We start from the raw sequence: 23,970 nt of genomic DNA on the forward strand, positions 1-23,970 counted from the left end.
GGGGAGGAAATTAGGCCACTTTACTCGCCAAATGCGAGTATTTTTTACGTTTGGCGAGTGATTCATGAAGACCACTCGCCAGTCTGGCGAGTTGACAGTGCCACGAGAGCACTGCACAAGACCCGCGGACATATATAATGTTTAATAAAAGTTCCCGCAGTACTGGCCAACCCGCGGACATATATAATGTTTAATAAAAGTTGCTGCAGTACTGGCCAACCCGCGGACATATATAATGTTTAATAAAAGTTCCCGCAATACTGGCCAACCCGCGGACATATATAATGTTTAATAAAAGTTCCTGCAGTACTGGCCAACCCGCGGAAATATAGAATGTTGAATAAAAGTCCCGTGGTACTGGCCATCAGTCAAGGAAGCACTCGCAAACAGATAACGTTAAACACAGAAGATGGAAAACAGACAGACTGAGCAACGGGGAACTGCATCCAACCCTAGTACAACTCTCGAGTCCAAGGCAAGGACACATTTAAATTACAGAGGTGTATGTTAGTCTATTGCGCACCGGACTACGACGTAAGGTTAGACATTTTATTTCATGCTCAAAAGCCCCTGGCTTGCACATCGCAGTCACGAAAGGGGCTAGCTCAACCAGTGCACAACAGCAGACCAACCCAACTGACGTTACCACAACACTTGACGGTACTTCACAGGCTCACAGCACTGTCGTAAGGCCACCGTGCCGTCTTAAAGGCACAGTGAACACTCGGATGCATACACAACATTGACGTGGCTTGACAACCGAGGTTCAAAGTTAACTTGATTGACTGATTGAAAACTTTATTAACAGATTGCAGAATGGGTACAATACAGTACGGCTCAATACACACAATTGTTAAGGGGATGCAGACCAGAGAAAGACTTTCGTCTTGTTTACATCAGGGTCCCCCATTTTCAATTCATCATAACATATGACATACACGACATACAGATAGACAGTACTGCTACATCTATACATTTCACATCTATCTATCTATCTATACACTTCACAACATACTTCGGTTTTTTTCTTTCACTGCCCAACCCAGTCCAACCCAGCATCTTTCACTGCCCAGTTCAGCCCAACCCAGTCCAGAATAGATCCCTCTTTCATGTTAATATGTGTTATGCTAATATTGTGAAGAGTAGAGACTGTTATTAATGTTTTATGCTAATAAATATTTTAAAAGAGTAGAGACACGGTGTGATTATTACTATGATTGAAAATCAATTTAGACGAAGACATACAAAGAAGTAATTATCACAATTAGCGATTTTTTTTGGCTGGTAAAAAATCAGTTTGTCTGGTAAAAAAAATCAGATACTCGCCAGTTGGCTGGTAAGCCAAAAAGTTAGTTTCCTCCCCTGGAAGTAACTATTGCAGTTTTGCACAATAGATGTTCTTAAATACCTCTGTATTATGTGAAATGTCCTAGTAATACAAGATTACAGTAATAGCTGCCAGATATTTACCCCTTCAGAAGCATTTATATAGACATTTTAAGATAAATTAATATACGGTGATGTATACCGTTACCGTCTATGCTTCAAATTATACCATTGATATACATTTTAGACCATACCGTCCAGCCTGTCTATATACCTTTCTGTCTGTGTCTGTCTATATACCACTTCTACAAGGTCTATTTGCATGTTCTTGGTATCTAGGGACATCTATGGATCATGGAATGTATTCCCAGTGTCAGAAATATTGTGTCTGTTACTAGGCTTGAGTAAATTGTGATGAAACAAAGGAGAATATGAATTATGATTTTTCTTTGCATCTTTGACCGTGAATAACACCATGCAAAAAATGACCAGATATGAAAAACTGCCACTGAGCTCGTTCAGTACCCTCTTGAGATCATGTGTACAAAAAATGAATAAAGGGAAGATGATTAAACAAGGTTTTGTAGATACAGTACTGAATTCTCCCATCCGGACCAATGCAATTTGAAATATTATTATAGAATAGCAGGCTTATAAATTACCTTATTATAGCCAATTCGCACATTTATGGATTGTGCCAAATCTTATCTTTCAAATGCCCGATTTCAATTTGGATTTACTATCGCCAGGCGTGCAAACAGATAATGAAATCTACTATCACAATTTAAGCAAGCCTAGTAATAGACACTATTTCTGACACTGGGAATACATTCACTGAGGTCCATAGATGTCCCTAGATACCAAGAACATGCAAGGACCTTGTAGAAGTGGAGCAATATTCCATTTACTTAGGTATGTATTTTATATATATCTTTTATTGGTGAAACATAGGTGGTACAGAGAAGCAAAGGTTGTTTATCAATATTAACATATCACCATGATTATTTTTTTTGCTTTTATGAGACATGACGAGACACGGACAGGACTGAAATTGACCAGGAACAAACAACAAAAAACTAAAACTAAAAACAAAACTAAATCGAAAAGCAGGCAAAAAGAATGTTAAAAAAAAAAATATATATATACAATGGGGCGGAGTTTACATCGGAATAACTGGGGAATAACACCGGGGGGGGGGGGGGGGGGGGGGTGTATTGATTTTTTTTTTTTTTTTGTGACCTGCAACAGGGCAGTTATAAAACCAGAGACAGTGGACAGACTTGTCAGTCTTGCCTGCAACTTAAAGTAATGGCTTTGCTTGTCCAAATGACAATACTGACCAAATTGAGATTTATTTTTCTCTTGTCCATTTATTTTGTTTGCTTTCTAATTTAAAATACAGTTTGAAACCGTCTGTACACAGTAGGCTATGTGTGCTAGCAGAGCTAGACTCCAGTCACGAGTCACGGTGCACATGTGCGGTGGTTTGTCCACCAAAAAAGCGTCAAAAGATAGAAAAGAAACTAGCAGGTGGTTAGGTGGCGTAGCGGAGATTGCGTTCGTCACCAACCCCGAAGCTGTGAGCTGGATTCGCCTGTTCGAATCCAGCTCACAGCTCCGGGGTTGTCACCAGCTTGGCTGGCCGTTCACACTAATACAATTGGCTGTATTAGAGGGTGGGAGAAGCTGGCGGGGTGGGTCCGGGTCGTTGTAAACAGCGACTCCTACAGTTCGGTCGGGGAGCCTGCTAAGCGCGGATAGGACCTGAGTGGGATAGTGTGATCCTTCCACACGCTACGCCCTCTCGGGGAGGATCCGCGCTGCCAGGTGAAAAGAAGCGGTTGATTGGCTGGACGTGTGTCAGAGGAAGCACGTGATAGCCTCCACTCTCCCAGATGATCTGACTGTGGGGGGTAAGTGCGCAGCGACCAGGAAGGGATTGGGAATTGGCATACGACTAACATTGGGATGGGAGAAAAAAACTAGCAGGGCCAGAACTGTTCAACTCCCCTGGAGCCACAGCCAGCAGAGAAGCCGGTTTACTTTCGCTTTCAAACCAGCTGCAGCCTGAGAACTGGAGTGTGAGGGGATGGCGGCAACGACAAAGAATTGCTGCAAAATAAACATACATCTGTTGTTTAAAAAAATTAAAAATAAAAAAGATTGTTATACATATCGCCCAGCCCTAGCAGGTACACTGATGGAAATTATTTTCTTTTCTTTCATCTATCTAATGAACTTATTTGATCCCCCTCAGATTTGACCTTCAGCGGACAATCGGACAATTCCGAGGGTAAGAATGACTTATTTGGATAATGATCTTGGTTGATATTAACTTAGATTAACTGGTGTATTAATTGGTTGCTTCGTAACTAATTAGTGGTGATGAATACAGAGAGGGAAGAAACATGTTATTCACCAAATACTACGAATGTACTGTAATCTGCCAGTGGTGCAAACACATAGTGGCACCTTGAGAAGCAGTGAAGACGAGACCTCACACATGGCTCACAGGGACAACATGACCGTAGGCTACATCACAACATTATTTAACAAAAAAAAAGAATGTACAGAAATCAATTAGTCTTGGAAACATCCATTATAGATGGTTTCAACTTGACAATGTAAGCATTCTAAATGGACCAAGTTAATTTGCTGTTGCAGTGGTTTGCTGACATCAGTTGCTGACATCAGTTGCTAACATCAGTTGCTGACATCAGTTGCTACCATCAGTTGCTACCATCAGTTGCTACCATCAGTTGCTAACATCAGTTGCTAACATCAGTTGCCGACATCAGTTGCTAACATCAGTTGCTAACAGGAAATAAGCGTGGATCCAAGCTGTTTCCTAGCAACATAATCCCAGTTAAACCACTATACCCTCGAATATTAAGACATCCTCACCAAAGCTGTTCAGCACTGGGAGACGGCGTTCTACTTCTTAGAACACTTGTATCTAAGGCTGCGGTTACACAAGGGGAAAACATATATATATGCTTTTGGCCGTCAACCGCTGGGTCCCAATAACATATATATACGTGGTTGACCAGGAATGTGTTAAATAAGCGGAGAATAAAATTACGATGTCCATAACTATTTGTGTTTAAATAGCCTAGCCATTTAAAAAAAAGTATGAAATGCTTCAGTCTAATTAAATATATATTTTTATGATAATAATAATAATGATAATGATAATGATAATGATAATAATAATAATGTTTTCATTTATATAATATTTACCGCATATATATATATTTATAGGGCAAATATAACAGAGGGCATATATACCCTCATCTTGCACCATGACCTTTTTACACTGCCAGGCATCAGGGCAAGTATAAGTGGCTATCTTTTACGGCGTCTTTTTACATCTCGAGCAATAATATTTATTAGAGGCTCCATTTTCCGTGGACGAAAAATACACCAGTCTTTAGATATCAATTTTCCCGACATAACGCTACATGCCTTGACAAAATCCGTGCCTTGGTTATCCAGATACCGATGAATTATCGTCTCAGAATAACGTTTAAGTGGCTATCTTTTACGGCGTATTTTACATCTCGAGCAATAATATTTATTAGAGGCTCCATTTTCCGTGGACGAAAAATACACCAGTCTATAGATATCAATTTTCCCGACATAACGCTACATGCCTTGACAAAATCCGTGCCTTGGTTATCCAGATACCGATGAATTATCGTCTCAGAATAACGTTTAAGTGGCTATCTTTTACGGCGTATTTTACATCTCGAGCAATAATATTTATTAGAGGCTCCATTTTTCGTGGACGAAAGATACACCAGTCTATAGATATAAATGTTCCCGACATAATGCTACCTGCCTCGACAAAATCTGTGCCTTGGTTATCCAGATGAATTATCACCTCAGAATAACGTATAAGTGGCTATCTTTTACAGCATCGTTTACGTCTTGAGCAATGTTATGTTCCGAGACATATTACCTTTTATTTGTTAGGCTATTTGAATACACCGTTTAGCCCTAAATAGCCGTTTAGCCCCCACCGTTCCAAGTGACTTTGAGAACGAAAACCCCCTTGGAGCATTGCTGCTAGGAAAACGAATATGCCAGCTAAAACGCTGTTGCCATTTAACTTGGACATGCAAATTAAATCATTCGAAAATACAACGTTCCTGTTTTCCCCCTGTTTTAGGTCCCCTAGACCTAAATGCACCCAAGTTTATTCCCTCTTGCAGTATTTTATATTTTGAGTGCTAACATCTCATGGTGATAAACTCCTGAGTCGTAAGTGTTTGTTATTAGTAAAATTGTTAATGAAACTTACATCCATCCTACATCAGCAAAGGCATCAAATCACTTTACATTCAGTGAATTCAGGAAATAGATTTTCTTTCACTTCTTCAACCTATCAAGTGCATGAGAATGGATGTGCTATCATTTCTGTTTTTAATTTTGAATTAATTTAATTTAAAATGAATTGGTCCCAAACATGGCACATTCCAAAACGACAACTTGTGATTCTCGTGTCATTTCAGCGTAAATGCGATAAGAAGTGCGTCGGCAGCGGAACCTGTGTATGAGATACCTGCTCAATACTCTCCCTCACTGACGTTGTACAACACGCTGAAGTCTCGTATGGAACCAGCCCTGATAGCCTTGGAGAAGACCATTCGCAAGTACAGACTGGCTCAACAGAACAAGAACAAGAACAAGAGTGCAGAGGTGAGACTGCATTTTCTCTCTTATCAGGGTTACAGGACATTTAGGGAAAGAAACATGGCAGGCAAACACCAGAACTCAATCAAATCAATCTAAGCAGGAGAAGAGTTTGTATTCAGACCTTTTCTTTTTATTAAACTTTTTTTTAAGCAGCCCAACAGAGGTTTATTGTAAAATGCGGCTTGCATGAAATGATACTTGCATTAAACGTCTGTTGGGTTGCTTTAAATTCAAGCTTCAGTTTAATATTCATCTTGTAATAGATTTAAAACATGTGATGGAGCATTACTAACCTGAATACCGCCAGAATTTTTTTTTCACACAACCATCTAGGAACGCTCCAAAGCACTGAAGCCTTGATTGATTCAGTTCCACAGCTTTGACAACATTTGATCCATTATCAGTGGTGATGCACGTCTGATCCTCTTCATTCAGACAGACAAACAAATATACAAAGGTTAGACTAAAACAAGAATATGCAATAATGGGTAACACAAAATATATTTCTACTAACTAACAGCACAAAGAATCAGAGCTCTGCCACCAGCTCTACACACAACATACCCAAAAGCCACAGATAGCCCTTTTAGACCGGCCAGGCTCCATGCTGGAGCCGGTGCCGAAACGTAATCTTGCACCGGCTGGCGCGTTCAGACCTGGATTAATTGGTTCAGAACGTGACAAATCGGTGCTCAGCTGGTACCAGAAAATAGTTGGTTTTTCCTCGCGAACCGTGACATCATCAGTGGGCGTGTCATATTCTAGGCTGTCAAGATGAGTAAACGGGCAAAGTAGCGAGTCGGCATTGCACTCAACCGATTCAACAGGAAGTGATTTGCGACTGCTCTCAAAACGAGATTAGATTTAAATGTATTGTTTTGATACAGCACAAGTACAATACACCATCCAACCATAGTGGATTTAGAAATGCTCCAGAAATGCGTGGAGAAAGGCTTAGGAGCCTCAACGCGCGAGCGCACACACAAAAGCACACACGCACACGCACTGTATACGTTTGAAATGAATCGTTCCAGCAAAGTAGGCTTCTATTATTCTAATTACTGTTTTAATGGGTATCAAAGTAGTAAGTCCTACTGTTACGAAGGATCAGATTAAACCGAATATATATATTTACTACTTGATATATATTGCATAATATTTGTATATCGTTTGATATCCCTTGTGTATTCCTTGTACATATACACGGAATATCCCTTTAACCCAGTACAGACCATAATATTTCGTTCTCCTATTGGACAGCGGTCCCCTAGGCGCCATTGCCATACCCCCAAGGTCTGGTTCAAAGTCACCGCCAAAGACATGCCTGGGCATGAACGGCTCTGCGCAAGGATACGAGACAGGAATAGGGCTGGTACTAGTTTGTTCACCTAACGTATAAATACGGCGCAGGTGAATACAGAAGTTAAGTTACCCAATAAGTTGAAGCCTCACCCACGATACAACGTGCGGTGAAGTATGGCCTGTTTTGGCCCCAAATAGAGCATTGAGACCGCGTGCGAATTAATAACTGAAGTATCAGAGTTTAACTCTGTACCGTCGAGTTCGACCTATTCTATTAATTCAGTAATAGTCTATTTATGTATAGTGTATCGTGCGGCTACCGTTCTACAGTGACCAGCATCACCAACGTTTCCTCGTATCAGCTAGTGTGCTTATCCAGGCTGGGCTGCTTACCCTGGCGCTTTCACCCGAGGAGCCCTAGACGAGGACCGTGTGGACATGTACACTGGATAATCTACCCGACGACTACATAGCCCTTTTCGGCTGGATTATATTTGCTTTGGTCCTGTAATTGATGGAGCGGAGAATCGCCTACACCCACAATTGTGTGGGATTTACCCTGTGAGGAGCAACGTCGAGCCCGCCTCTCAGAAGCCTGAGGCTGGCTAGCTTTCTTCCATGCGGAGCTGCATGCCACGGAGAACAGCTGTTATTCGTCTGCGGATCAAGAGATTATTGCACCGTCTCCTGTACTTGGAGTCTCTCTATTCATCGTTGACCCAGACTCTACTACCGACAAATCCTCTCCCCTTGCTGGCCTACAACCGGAGGGACCCTACCAGTATCTCCCGCTGCCTTACTAGAGTACCATAGATATAATTCCTAAGATTCAGGTTGTATTTATTATCTCCTGCGTAATATGAGAATGGACATACGTTATTGATTTGCTTACGCACATTCCTTTGCCTTATAAGCGCACCCTACGTAAAGTATTGTTATATATACTATCATTGCTGCTAATAAATACTCTTAAACCCAGTTTTGTGTGGAACCGTGTCATTGTGGGAAGTGTTCATCTAAGATACCTGTGTACTGTATGGCCAGTAGTAATGTAGATAAGACAGTAGTGGTTTAATGATACCATACTTATAATACAGTCAGGGAATTGTACCCCTCAGTTACACCTACTGTAGAACATGACATATTAGCATGACATCTAATTTATTAATGCCAATACAAAACATTTGGGACAAACGCAATTGGCACAAGTGTAAATGATGGATTAGTCACTCACAGTTAACAACTGAGCGATTAGCTCAGCTGGTAAGTCTGCTGGCTGTGGATCCTATGGTCACGGGTTAAAATCTCTTGCTTCCCAAATTTTTTTTTTTAACGTCGTTAATTAATTTATCCACTCTGGTTGGATGGTGTATTGTACTTGTGCTGTATAATGACAATACATTTGAATCGAATCTCATTTTGAAATCGCTACGCTGCCTATGGGCACGACAGTGGCAGACAGCTTCGGAGGTGTTGGCATTGCACCATCCACTCTATTTCTAAATGAGATTCGATTCAAATGTATTGTCATTATACAGCACAAGAGTACAATACACCATCCAACCAGAGTGGATAAATTAATTAACGATGTTAAAAGAAAAAACTTTGGGAAGCAAGAGATTTGAACCTGTGACTATAGGATCCACTGTCAGCAGACTTACCAGCTGAGCTAATCGCTCAGTTGTTAACTGAGTGACTAATCCATCATTTACACTTGTGCCAATTGCGTTTGTCCCTAATTTTTAGTATTGGCATTAATAAATCAGATGTCATGCTAATATGTCATGTTCTACAGTAGGACTTACTACTATGATACCCATTAAAACAGTAATTCCAATAATAGAAGCCTACTTTGCTGGAAGGATTCATTTCAAACGTATAGTGTGCTTTTGTGTGTGCGCTCGCACGTTGAGGCTCGCTTCTCCACGCATTATTTTTACCTCCGCCTGAGTTGATGACGAGACGGTGGAATGTTGGTTCTGCTTAAATGGGTGTAAACGCCGGCTGATTCGCCAGAGAGCACCAAGGTTCAGAGGGTTCAGAACGGAGCTGGAGCTTGAACCGGAGCCCGGGCGGTACGTAACAACCAGTCTGGAAATATGGAATGGAACTCTTGAACATCACCTACCATGTTACCCTCTCATCTCATCCTCACCTACCATGTTACCCTATACCAGACCTGGGCATTGTACGGCCCGCGAAAGATTACATGATAATTATTTTTTTTTTTTTTTTTTTACTTTTTTTTTTTTTACTTTTTTTTTCTTCTTGTCAACGTTCACACGCACAATATACGCTTAGGAGACATGCTCAGAAGATGTTGGTTCTCTTTGGATCCACCTACATATGTGAACAGACATTCTCAGTCATGACGTTTACCAAGTCCAGGTACAGATCCTCTCTCACTGATTAACATCTGGCAGCTGTGCTTAGCATCTCCACCTCAGACATGCAACCTGACTTTGATGGACTTGTTAAAGCTCAACAGAGACTGGATTTCTCACACTGAATGAAAAAAAAAGAACTGAAGAACACTAAAATGTGGAAATATAACAAGTGAAATGGGACACTTGATATATTTTTTTCTTTTTTTTGCACAGTTCTGAAAACATTAAATGTTTAATATAGGCATGTAAAGTAAAAAAGGCTACAAAATTGGGACACTTTTCTTTACACAGTTCAGTGACATGTCTTGTTTATTTTTGCTATAAGATGATGTGATGTCTTTAGAAAGCTAAGAAAATCCTTGTTTCAATAGTATATGAAACTCAAAATGCCCTATGTTATTAATGTTTCACATTTTGTTTATCATTTTGGAAATAAATTCTATTTGAATAAATGATATTTTTGAAAGCTAACCTCACCTTTTAATTGCCAAATAATAACATACACTCTTACCAGGGGTCAAAACAATGCCATTTACTGCTTTTTATATAGAAATAAAATGTATATTATGCATAATTGAGTTTGGAATTTTGGCCCGGCCCCCCAACATATTTTCAGTTGCTCATTCGGCCCCCTGGGAAAAATAATTGCCCACCCCTGCCCTATACCCTCTCCTCTCATCCTCACCTACAGTACCATGTTACCCTATACCCTCTCCTTTCATCCTCACCTCCTCTGCCTTTCCTCCCCTCTCAACCCCACCCCCAGTACCCCGGCATTAGCAGCAGGGCCCCCTCAGAGAAGGAGCTCCAGTCTCCACCTCCGTCCACCTCCGGGAGAACAAAGTCCTCTGGAACCTCCTCTAGCTCTCGAAGGGGCAGGCGTGACGAGAGCCCCACAGTCAAGAGAAGGAGAGGAGAGGAAGAAGACAGAGAGGTAAACAATGTGTGTGGTGCCAAAAGAAGGAGATGGATTACCAACATCATGAATCTCTTTCAGACATAATTTTGCTCATTTTGTACGTATATTAGGTAAATGCATTCCTCCAGTGCATAGGCTGTTTAATTGAGTGGCCCTTTAATTTAATTTAACAAATTAATTTGTTGACAGATAAACATTCCAAACATGTTGCCAGAGGGCCAACATGAAGGAGAATGTGGTATTTGTGCGCTGGTGTTTTAAAAATGAATTATTGTTTATTTTATCATTACTGAGGTAAATAATGATAATATGCCATGATATGGATTTCAGGTCAGACTTACAGTGTCGTAGGGCGGTCAGGTGGCGTAGCGGAGATTGCGCTCGTCACAAACGCAGGAGATGCTGGGTTCGAGCCCAGCTCTCGGCGTTGCTACCAGCTTGGCTGGTCGTTCATACTAATACAATTGGCAGTATTAGGGGGTGGGGAAGCTGGCGGGTGGGAATCTGGCGTTGTGGACAGCGACGCCTACAGGTCAGGTCTCGGCGCTTGCTCAGCGGGGCAGGACTTGGTGGAGATAGCGTGCCCTCCCACGCGTTACACTTCACCAATGAGAGTCCTCGCTGCCAAGTGAAAAGAGCGTCACTGGCTTGACAGCGCACGTCTCGGAGGAAGCGTGCGTTCGACATCAGGACACCCTTGTACCGACTCGTCGGAGAACATGCATACAGCAGCCAGGTAGGGGAGGGGGGGGGGAATTGGCACAACGACTAATTGGGACGGGGAGAAAATCAGAGAAAAATAGGAGAAAGAGAAGGTAAAAAAAACAAAAAAAAATACTTAGTGTCGTAGATAAGGCGCTTTCGGATCAAACCGTTCTGGGGAATCCCTGAGGGGAGCTCCCCACTGAGGAGCTGCCCCAAGAACTACATACCTTCAAGAGCTTTTTTGTGTTTATATTCACACCACCAATGGAATAGAATAGAATAGAAATACTTTATCCTGAGGGAAATTCAGCACTACAGATCGCTCACAGTAAACGTTAAACATTTAGGTAGTCGGGCGAAAAATCGGAAAAAGGAGGGGTGAAAAGATAATAATAAAAAAAAATTTAGGTAGTCAAAAATATACAGTAATATGTGTAAAATGTCGATTTAAAAGTAAAAGTCCAGGAAGATTATGCCAGACTGTACTGTCACCGACCCTGTGCTCAGTGATGCAGTGAGGCACAATGATGCGTTATAAAGTGTGATGGTTGTCGGAATGAAGTCTGTGTGTAGTGGGTGGGAGGGGTTGTCCATGATGGCATGGAGTTTAGCAAGGCTCCTCCTCTCTTTTATTTATTTATTTTTTATTATGTTTTTGGTAGATTTATTAGTTTTTTGGACAAGTCCGGCAGAGAGGAAGTATGGGAGGATAGATGTGGAAAGACATTCGGCAATGGTCGCCGGGTCTGGGAGTCAAACCCGTGACGGCCGTGCTGTGCCACCCTGGCGCCCCGAGGCTCCTCCTCTCTGACACCACCGCTAGAGAGGAACCAATAGGAATGCTGAAGTGACATAAGCCGGCCGGCGGCCACGCTTCCCCTGGAGATGGACAGTGGCTGTAGTGAGAAAGCTTGGCTGCATTCCAGTTTGTCCAAATAGTGAACATTGGAAATAACTTTACTTTAACCTATAAACAAAACAACACTGCTTAACTTATACATTATTGTTGTAACTAAGAGATTTGCTGAAAAAAGTAATTGTTTTCATGCATAGATCACTAGATTGATCAACGTATAACTAAGCATTTCCTGGTTGATAACAAGATGATTACTAAAATGGACAATAGTGAACTTTAAATACTTAACCTACATACATGACTGTTCTGACAGCACAGTATTGATTGAACTAAGAGATTCACTGGGAATTATTTTATGCATAGGTGTTTTAACTTCAACATGAGGTTGGTCAGTCATCCATGAGTCCTGGTCGTTGCCACAGCAACTCCTACAAAAAGCAAAAAGAACTATGAAAAGATTCCTCTGGTCTCAAAGCGTCTGTATATACATCCCTGTGGAGGTATCCAGCAAGCTGCTTAATTTTTTCCGTCATCACATCCTAGGAAAGATTGGGGTGTATATATATAGCACATGTGCAGTTCAAATGTACCTGCATTTCCATTTGTTTTGGTCCTCAACTCTCCACAAGTACAATTTGAGGATGTGCTGTACCTCCACCTCCCATTGGAAAATCGACTGTAAAAGTACGGTTTGATAGGAGTGGTATAATACAGTGGATTACTTGCTAAATCTGTTTGATGTCAGAAGTTGAGAAAATTGTGTCCCTGAGAGGAACAGTTTCTGTTTTAACAGTTTTAAACCTGTGTTGTAAATAATGTGAACCAGACTGAAGCAGTTTTAATAACCAGTGTTGTAGTGTGAACCAGGGTGAAGCAGTTTTAATAACCAGTGTTGTAGTGTGAACCAGACTGAAGCAGTTTTAATAACCAGTGTTGTAGTGTGAACCAGAGTGAAGCAGTTTTAATAACCAGTGTTGTAGTGTGAACCAGACTGAAGCAGTTTTAATAACCAGTGTTGTAGTGTGAACCAGAGTGAAGCAGTTTTAATAACCAGTGTTGTAGTGTGAACCAGAGTGAAGCAGTTTTAATAACCAGTGTTGTAGTGTGAACCAGACTGAAGCAGTTTTAATAACCAGTGTTGTAATGTGAACAAGACTGAAAACCAGCATCATAACAACTGCATGCCCTAAGCCCTAACCCTGAAATAGCTCCTTTACCTTGTGGGGTCTGACCAATATCCCCTCAACTTGTTTTCATCACCTGAGGACATTTAGTTCCCAGAATGTTTTAATAAAAAAAGAAAATCTAATTTCTTTATAATATCTAATCAACCAGTTAAAGTATATATCAGCATATTAACCCTTGTGTCTGAAAACTAAAGTGTTACAACACTCTTACCTCATTGACCGCCATGCTCTTTTCCCATCGTTACTCAATGACACCAGCGTTATTGCCCCTTTCCAAAATAATCCAGTCTTTTTTCATAGATCGCAAGATATGATGCGTTATATGCATTATGCCCAAATCGTTCTGGTTGCTTGCCTGAAACCCCAAATACTTCCAAATCAAAGGTATATACCATACATGTCTTCAGAAGAAAAAAAAATTTACTCGAAACTGCGATTGTTACCAAAAGCATGTTTTAGGTCCGGTAAAATACGACACTGTGATCGGTACAGAAGCATGTTTTGGGTAGAAAAAATACCAGCAGGTTACCTAAGATAGACCTTACCTCAGTCAGAAGGTACTCCAAAATGAATAAATCCCAGTCCATCCCATGGCGATCGCAATTACTCGTGTATATTGGGCATGGCTACCATACAGGAAAGAATAGCTCTGAGGCACCAAATCTTCCACCGATTGCTATGTTGTGATCCACTCCTAGGCGGAAGCAACCGGTCAGTACTGGAACATAAGTGATATCCCCAGTTCAAAATGTAGGTGATCGCGATCAGACAATAGACCTATCTCAAACCCTGCCCTCTTTTCTTGATCCTCCAATCACAACTGTCACTTACCTCGGACAAACAAACTTTGTTTGTCCGAGGTAAGTGACAGTTGTGATTGGAGGATCAAGAAAAGAGGGCAGGGTTTGAGATAGGTCTATTGTCTGATCGCGATTTCCAGTATTGATGTCCATCTGGTCCCGCACATAATTTGGATTGAGTGTGCTAGATGCGTTTCGAAGTGGTCGGATGAAGCGATTTACTTGGCTCCGTCTAAATTCAGCGCCCGGAGCGAATTAAATGTAACACCCGGTGGGAAAAAAGGGTGGGCGATACTGCCACCTAGCAGGATGCGGCCAGTATTGCACTTTTGGAATCTCAGAATGATTTCCTATGGTAACCCTGAGGTCTGTGTCCCTGAAATGAAAAAAAAATCGAATGAAAGAAACAACGATCCAAAAACGTATATATCGGTTGGCGAGCAAACACGTATATACGTGGTTGGCCGTGAATGAGTTAAGGGACTAAATGGTCCTCTTCAAAAACGCCATAAAGATATTATATGTTGAAATCATTTTCCATATTTTTTTTTTTTTTATAAATCTTTCATTTATATTCAGCCCTGATCATAACCACCAAATATTGAATTCATTTTAGAATTTGAACCCAGTGTTTGTGATGGCATCACAAATTATTGTTAAAAAAACACACACAAATTAAAATATTTTCAATATATTTAAAGGGTTAAAATTGAGGGCTGAAGTTGAATAAAAGAGTTATGAAAGAAAAGGTGGACAATTATTTCAACATATAATATTTTTTAGGGATGCCCCGATCACGTTTTTTGCCACCGATACCGATCACCGATCTTCTATGAGCCATATCGGCCGATACCCATTGTTCAATTAATAGACTGTATGCCTCACTGTGTGGAAGAGACTAGGATCATTCTTTTGTGCAAGGCAACATCAGGCTTGACTTAAAACATTACTTTCCTAACTTAGTGAAACTAAATGTAACAAATTAGCACATAGATATAAATGTACTGAATTGTTATTTCTTATTTTGATACCCGATCCAGCTAGTTTTGTGAATATCGGCCGATACCGATCGCTGACCGATCGATCGGGCATCCCTAATCTTTTTATGGCGTATTTGAAGATGACCATTCAAGTCAAGTCAAGAGTTTTATTTGTCACGGCATACGAGTATACAATGAAATGCGGGTGGTCTTGCCATTTAGACCGTTAACACATCTTGCGCCAAAAACGAGTTTACTCGTTATTGCCCGCCAATCGAATAACGGCAACAACGAGTTTACTCGTTTTTATGATCGTTATTTCCTTTATTCGCTATTGGCATTCATAATTCATCCAGGAAGGCTCCGGGAGCCAGCTGGACCCTGTCTGATATTTCAACGCCTCAATACCGCCGCCTTGTGGATTTCGGGCGAGTTGCACTCCACTCTAAACCGGATGTGGCACTCTGTGCATCGGGGGAAAAGCTCCGGCAGAGCTATCTTGTAATGTGGATCAAGATACACACTCGAGTGCATGGGATCGCTTTCGAGACCCAAGAATCAATATACTTTCGGCGTTTATTGCGTCATACAAATGGAAAATGGATATAGCAGATGGACAGATTTTTTTCACCAGACTCATCGGCCACAGGTAAGAGGAATCTAACGTTAATTCCAGCTTGATTGTCCATTTATTTCATTGCAATCTATCCGATCAACGTATGGTGTCGTACTAAAGAAAGCCGTTAGTGACAATCAAGGAATCATAAACGACCCCCCCCCCCCCCCCCCCCCTTTCCTTCATGCATGATGGAGCATAATGTATAGCGATCATATGCATTTGAATTTTTTAATATAGCGTGTATAGGAACGAAACGCCAATCGATTACCGTATGTATAATACGCGTCGGGGCCTATAACACGCATTCTAGGAATTACTGCTATACAGTCTAAAAACATACTTATATTCACGACGGTACTAACACGACAATGTATGAATGGGAAAATATAATGTTTCCCACATCCGGAACGATAGATACCCGATGTTGAATGGGCCATAGTAATGTCGATATAGCTATAATATTTAAAAAGTTATAGCCCTGCAAAGAAGGTGATCTACTCCATAGAGGGTTACAGCACTGGCAGAGTGGTATTGGGCATACTGTGTGGCGCAGAATGTGTTAATGGTAAGAGTGTAACTTTTAACTTTACAGGGTAAATGAAAGTGGAGTAAAATTTATTTTTTATTTTAAAGAATCCACGATAATAAAAATATTCACACCTTTGCCACATATATTGGCTACAAACATAACCACTGCAAAGTTATCAAAAAAATAAGAATCCCAAAGGACCATTTGGTCCTCATCAGACACAAGGGTTAAGGATAGTTGTTAACACTTTGAGTGCCGACGCCGCGAATTGTCCTTTTTTTTTATATTAGCGATCTGAATTCATATTTCATCAACCGAGTCTCCCGTTGGTACAGCAGACCCTCTAGGAGCTCAGATGGGAAAATACCGCCCCCTATCGTCTATCCCTGTGTAACTGCAGGCCTTTCGATTATACTGGTGGATCCCTGTGGGGGGAGCCAACTGGCCCCATTATGCTGGCGAGGGATCTGATGATGAGGGAAGTGATCGCGAGTTGGAAAGCAGCGTGGAGTATATATTTACAGCAGCCAATAATCAATCAATAAACGCGATCGATTTTTGGAATGGCGATCAGGAATTGGAATAATCTTTTTGGAGAACATCTGATCGAAGGTAAGGAGTCTATGTTACCAGTTTTAGGATAATCAGAGCTGTATTCACTGAGATAACAGCGTGTCCCGTATGTGTGGATGTGTGTGTGATGTTGAGGAAATGAGAGAATAGATTTTTCAGCCCGCTTCTATAGCGTGCATAAGTACACATATACTATCGATAATCTAGCGTTTATTTGAAAACTATTCATAAATAGGCCGACAAATGACAACGTGTCTAGTGTATTCGAGAATATTCCAATAAATGCCGTTTATGGGGGAATCTTTCAATTTTCTGAAAATTGTCTAGAGAACGATAGCTTTTCGAAATGCTATAAAAAGGATATGAACCGATTTTTTTAAAAAAAATCCGTTTTGACAATGTTGACTGCAAACAAGTCATTGATAAGCAACGGGCAGATTAGACACATAGCCATAATTTAAAACATAGATTATGCGTTTTTAACGCTAACATTGAAGTGGGTGGCGGCATTCAAGGGGGTAAAAAGGAAAACACGGCCGGCATCGAAAGTGTTAAGGATAGTTGTCTCCTCCACATGACCTACCTTTCTATAAAGGGCATGCGTCATTAAAACCTCATGATAAAGAATCAAACCTGAGTTTTACTCTCCTACTACTCTTTTCATGTTACCTGCACAAAACAAAGACATTTATCTTCCCTGTTCTTCCCTCTTACAACACTTGTTGATGTTAATTGGTTGATCTTGAAACATATTATAACTATAATCAATTATAATATCTTCTCTTCACCCAGGACACGTGTTTTGCAACAGATGATGTCTCAGATGATGACCTTCCTTCTGATGCCTACCCATTCGACCTGGATTCTTTTAACTTGAAAGAGGTTGTCACTGTCGATCGGCCACAGGTAAGAGGAATCTAACGTTAATTCCAGCTTTGTCCATTTATTTCATTGCAATCTATCCGATCAACGTATGGTGTCGTACTAAAGAAAGCCGTTAGTGACAATCAAGGAATCATAAACGACCCCCCCCCCCCCCTTTCCTTCACGCATGATGGAGCATAATGTATAGTGATCATATGCATTTGAATTTTTTAATATAGCGTGTATAGGAACGAAACACAATCGATTATATATAATACGCGTCAGGGTCTATAACGCGCATTCTAGGAATGACTGCTATACACTCTAAAAACATACTTATATTCACGACGGTACTAACACGACAATGTATGAATGGGAAAATATAACGTTCCCACATCCGGAACGATAGATACCCGATGTTGAATGGGCCATAGTAATGTCGATATAGCTATAATATTTCAAAAGTTATAGCCCTGCAAAGAAGGTGATCCACTCCATAGAGGGTTACAGCACTGGCAGAGAGTGGTATTGGGCATACTGCGTGGCGCAGAATGTGTTAATGGTAAGAGTGTAACTTTTAACTTTACAGGGTAAATGAAAGTAGAGTAAACATTTTTTTATTTTATTTTTTTAAGAATCCAAGATAATACAAATATTCACGCCTTTGCCACATATATTGGCTACAAACATAACCACTGCAAAGTTATCAAAAAAATAAGAATCCCAAAGGACCATTTGGTCCTCATCAGACACGAGGGTTAAGGATAGTTAACACTTTGAGTGCCGACGACGCGAATTGTCATTTATTTTATTTTATTAGCGATCTGAAATGCTATAAAAAGGATATGAACCGATTAAAAAAAAACAATCCGTTTCGACAATGTTGACTGCAAACAAGTCATTGATAAGCGACGGGCAGATTAGACACATAGCCATAATTTAAAACATAGATTATGCGTTTTTAACGCTAACATTGAAGTGGGTGGCGGCATTCAAGGGGGTAAAAAGGAAAACACGGCCGGCATCGAAAGTGTTAAGGATAGTTGTCTCCTCCACATGACCTACCTTTCTATAAACGTCATGCGTCATTAAAACCTCATGATAAAGAATCAAACCTGAGTTTTACTCTCCTCTACTACTCTTTTCATGTTACCTGCACAAAACAAAGACATTTATCTTCCCTGTTCTTCCCTCTTACAACACTGTTGTTGATGTTAATTGGTTGATCTTGAAACATATTATAACTATACTCAATTATAATATCTTCTCTCCACCCAGGACACGTGTTTTGCAACAGATGATATCTCAGAGGATGACCTTCCTTCTGATGCCTACCCATTCGACCTGGATTCTTTTAACTTGAAAGAGTTTGTCACTGTCGATGAGGTCGGCGACGTGGGTAAAGAGTTCTCCCATCTTCCTCCCAAGTCATCATCATCATCCTCCGATCGCAGGCCAGAACGATCATCTAAACGAAAGAGAGCAGAAGAGAATTCTAGTTCATCAGTTACCAAACAAAGATTGAAGGAATCCTCAAAGGAGGCCCCCAAAACCAGATTGTCCTCCTCCAAAAAAGTAGAACAGAGTCAAAACTCCCCTTCATCCTCCAAGGACTCGTCTAAAATCATCCCATCTACAACCACCTCCTCCTCATCTTCCTCTACCGTCCCTAGGTCTTCCTCCTCCTCTTCTTCTGCTCCCCCCACTGAAAAGCCGTCCTCCACTGCTCAGAAAACACAACAAAAGAAGAGCACCACAGCTGCCAGTAGAAATCCTGCTCAGAGGTCACAGCCGGTACCATCTAAGAGATGTACAACACCCTCTTCTGCTACTGTTAAATCCAAAGCAACAGCCATTAAGAAAGTAACAGACGACACTGCCCCCTCTCAACCAATGGAAGAAGTCGTTAAGGACCTGGTGCATGTAGTAGTACCAACCTCAGAGGGTGTAGTAGCAAAGCCTGGCCACAAGGTGTCAGCAGAAGCTGCTGCAGTGAACACTGCAGAGTCAGAAGCAGAAATGGAAACATCAGTCAAACAACCACAGGTGCCAGAGAAAGCGGGAGTAGAGGGAACAAATCAAGCCCAGAGAGACTCACCTCCTCAAGGGAAGGACGCCCAAGTCTTGGATTCAGGCAAACAAACTCCAATGGATGATAAAGATAATAACAAAATGGTTTCAGAGGAATCTTTACAAGATGGCAACCAAGCTGCCAAAGATAATCTAAAAAGCCAAGATAACAAGGTCCCCAAGGAAGAGGCACAAAATAAGGAAAGAATACCCAAGAAAGATGATAGAGCGGTGAAAAGAGAGAATACGACAAGGAAAAGCAACACACCTATCAAAGACTCTGAAGGAAGTCGGGAAAGGACACAGAGGAAAGAGGAGAGAATGACTAGACCAGTAAGGACGACGAGAGCGGCCAAAGAACAGGAAGAAGAAGCTTCTTCTCAGGTAGTAGATTGTGTTGATGACCGGCCAACCACGGAACACCCTGAGAGGGGAAAGAAGAACAACACCGCAAAGAAATATGATAGAATGTCTGGAAAAGAGGAGAAACCAACAAGTAAGGGCAAGGAAACTAAGGAAGCATCCAAAACGGAGGAAGAAGAGGAAGCTATGTATGAGATAGTGGATTCTGTAGAGGATGAACCAGTAGAAGACAATCTGACCAACACAGAGGGGTCTGATAGAGGAAAGAAGGAAAGCACAAGTACAAAAGAAGATAGTACAGCTAAAAAAGATGAGAAACCATCAAAGAAGAGTGACACTCCTGTTAAAGATTCTGAGACAGGAAATGTTGAAAAAACATCAAGGAAAGTGGAGAGAACATGTAAAAAATACAACAAAGTGGCAACAAGGAGCAGCAAGATTATTGAAGCACCTACAAAAGAGAAGGAGGAGGCAGATGCATATCAGATTGTAGATTCTTTGGAGGATGAACCAATTTACCATGATTTGAGCAATATGAAAAAGAGAGAAAAGACGGAAAGGGCACCTCAGGAAAAGGATAAATCTGCTATAAAAGAGGACAAACCACCAAAGAAGAGTGACACTCCTGTCAGGGATTCTGAGTCAGGAAAAAGAGAAAAAACACCTAGAAAAGAGGATGCAACGGCTAAAAGAGATGACAAGCCAACGAGAAAGAGCAGAACCAAGATGGAAGTATCAGAAGAAGTGTGGGATTCATATCGGATTGTAGATTCTGTGGAGGATGAGCCAATAGATGATTCTCTGACCACTGATGAGTCTCAGAGAGGGAAGAAAGACAGAACATCTAAGAAAGATGATACAACTTCTAAACAAGAAGATAAGCAAAAGAAAAAGAGCCAGACTGTAACAACAGTGTCTGAAAAAGAAGCGGATGACTCATATCAGATTGTAGATTCTGTGGAGGATGAGCCAATTGATGAGTCTCTGACCACTGCAGAAGGATCTCATGGACAGGGGAAGAACAGCACCATTATTGAAGCACCTACAAAAGAGGAGGAGGAGGCAGATACATATCAGATTGTAGATTCTGTGGAGGATGAACCAATTGACCATGATTTCACCACTACGAAAAAGAAGGAAAGGGCACCTCAGGAAGAGGATAAATCTGCTATAAAAGAGGACAAACCACAGAAGAAGAGTGACACTCCTGTCAGGGATTCTGAGTCAGGAAAAAGAGAAAAAACACCTAGAAAAGAGGATGGAACGGCTAAAAGAGATGACAAACCAACGAGAAAAAGCAGAACCAAGATAGAAGTATCAGAAGAAGTGTGGGATTCATATCAGATTGTAGATTCTGTGGAGGATGAGCCAACTGTTGATTCTTTGATCATTGAAGAAAGGTCTGAGAGAGTGAAGAAAGACAGAAAATCTAAGAAAGATAATACAACTTCTAAAAAAGAGGACAAGCTAGCAAAAACGAGCAAACCCGTAACAGCAGTGTCTGAAAAAGAAGCAGATGTCTCATATCAGATTGTAGATTCTGTGGAGGATGAGCCAATTGATGATTCTCTGACCACTGACCATGATTTGACGACTACGAAAAAGAGAGACAAGAAGGAAAGGGCACCTCAGGAAGAGGATAAAGTTGCTATAAAAGAGCACAAACCACCAAAGAAAAGTGATACTCCTGTCAGGGATTCTGAGTCAGGAAAAAGAGAAAAAACACCTAGAAAAGAGGATGGAACGGCTAAAAGAGATGACAAACCAACGAGAAAGAGCAGAACCAAGATAGAAGTATCAGAAGAAGTGTATCAGATTGTAGATTCTGTGGAGGATGAGCCAATAGATGATTCTCTGACCACTGAGTCTCAGAGAGGGAAGAAAGACAGAACATCTAAGAAAGATGATACAACTTCTAAACAAGAAGATAAGCAAAAGAAAAGGAGCCAGGCTGTAACAACAATGTCTGAAAAAGAAGCGGATGACTCATATCAGATTGTAGATTCTGTGGAGGATGAGCCAATTGATGATTCTCTGACCACTGCAGAAGGATCTCATGGACAGGGGAAGAACAGCACCATTATTGAAGCACCTACAAAAGAGGAGGAGGAGGCAGATACATATCAGATTGTAGATTCTGTGGAGGATGAACCAATTGACCATGATTTGACCACTATGAAAAAGAGAGGAAAGAAGGAAAGGGCACCTCAGGAAGAGGATAAATCTGCTATAAAAGAGGACAAACCACAGAAGAAGAGTGACACTCCTGTCAGGGATTCTGAGTCAGGAAAAAGAGAAAAAACACCTAGAAAAGAGGATGGAATGGCTAAAAGAGATGACAAACCAACGAGAAAAAGCAGAACCAAGATAGAAGTATCAGAAGAAGTGTGGGATTCATATCAGATTGTAGATTCTGTGGAGGATGAGCCAACTGTTGATTCTTTGACCATCGAAGAAGGATCCGAGAGAGTGAAGAAAGACGGAACATCTAAGAAAGATAATACAACTTCTAAAAAAGAGGACACACAAGCTAAAAAGAGCAAATCCGTAACAGCAGTGTCTGAAAAAGAAGCAGATGACTCATATCAGATTGTAGATTCTGTGGAGGATGAGCCAATTGATGATTCTCTGACCACTGCAGAAGGATCTGATGGACAAAGGAAGAACAGAGCGCTTAAAGGAGAATGTAGAACTGATGAATTGGAGGAAGAGAAGGCTATCTATCTATCTGTCGAGGCAGAACAAGAAGTTGAAGATGATCTGATGACCACAGAAGGGTCTGATGGAGGAAGGAAAGAAGGAACCACTAAGAAAGACGATAAAACTTCAAAAGAATACGAGACACAGAGCAAGAGTTGTGACATCACTACAGGAGCCTCCGACAATGAAAACAAAGACCAAATGGCCAAGGAGAGCGACGGCCACGCTGAAGGCTCTGGAAACGAGGAGAGCGATGGCCCCGCTGAAGGGTCTGGAAACGAGGAGAAAGACGATATGACTAAGGAGGAGGATAAAACACCCGAAGGAGAGGAAAACCAGACGCTGGATGAGGTGAGCGAGGAAGAGGAAGATTACCCAGACGACACAGAGGAGGAGGAAGAGCTCAGGAAGAGACAAGCCGCTGTGAAAGAGAAGTGTCTGACAAAGGAGCGAGACAAGAGGGAGAAGAGGAGCAAGGAGAGCGAAGAGCGGGAGAAAGAGAGAGAGAAGAAGCAGAGGAATAGCAGCAGTAACAGTAGCAGTAGAGCAGGAGGAGGGAGGAGGAGAGGGAAGGAGAGAGGGAGAGACAAAGAAGAGGTGGATCCGGAGGGGCTGGTGACTCTGGATGAGGTGGGAGCAGACGAGCCTGGTGGAGAGGTGGTTGAAGGAGGAGTGGAGAGGAGTGGAAGGATGGAGGAAGGGATGATGGAGGGATATCTTCAGGCACTGATCACCCTGGACGAGATTGTAGAGGAAGAGGACGGAGGGGTGGGACGGAGCGCTACAGAGCCACAACCACCCAGCCAGGAGGAGGAACCGGGCGATGCCTTCAACCCTGAGGTCAGGAACTGGTTCTGTTAATATATTAACTCACTCGTTTATTTATTCAGGAAATAGTAGTTTTTGATAAGCATGGATAAAACAGTCCTGTTGAGCTTTATTCATGATTCACCGCTCTCCCTCTACCTGTACCCAACTTCATTCAACAATGTTATGCCCCAGTATTAATGCCACAATTCTTTACTTTGTAAGGTTGTATTCCTTGATGATTTTGTATTATGCATATTGTATGAGGTGTCCAAGACCAGTCCT

The 23,970-nt window shown here is 41.4% G+C and overlaps 1 protein-coding gene across 1 annotated transcript in view; it reads left to right on the forward strand.

The window, feature by feature from the left end:
- Positions 1–23,970, forward strand: part of LOC311242081 (uncharacterized protein) — a 69,290-nt gene that overhangs the window by 22,411 nt on the left and 22,909 nt on the right. The window contains exons 9-13 of the mRNA XM_084331032.1: positions 3,584–3,619; positions 5,841–6,027; positions 10,480–10,647; positions 17,674–17,787; positions 19,024–23,718. Coding sequence (XP_084187158.1) covers positions 3,584–3,619; positions 5,841–6,027; positions 10,480–10,647; positions 17,674–17,787; positions 19,024–23,718 — 5,200 coding nt within the window. The remainder of the gene's footprint in view (positions 1–3,583; positions 3,620–5,840; positions 6,028–10,479; positions 10,648–17,673; positions 17,788–19,023; positions 23,719–23,970) is intronic.

Source organism: Notolepis coatsorum (assembly GCF_963971535.1).
Source record: "Notolepis coatsorum genome assembly, chromosome: 1".
NCBI lineage: Eukaryota > Metazoa > Chordata > Actinopteri > Aulopiformes > Paralepididae > Notolepis > Notolepis coatsorum.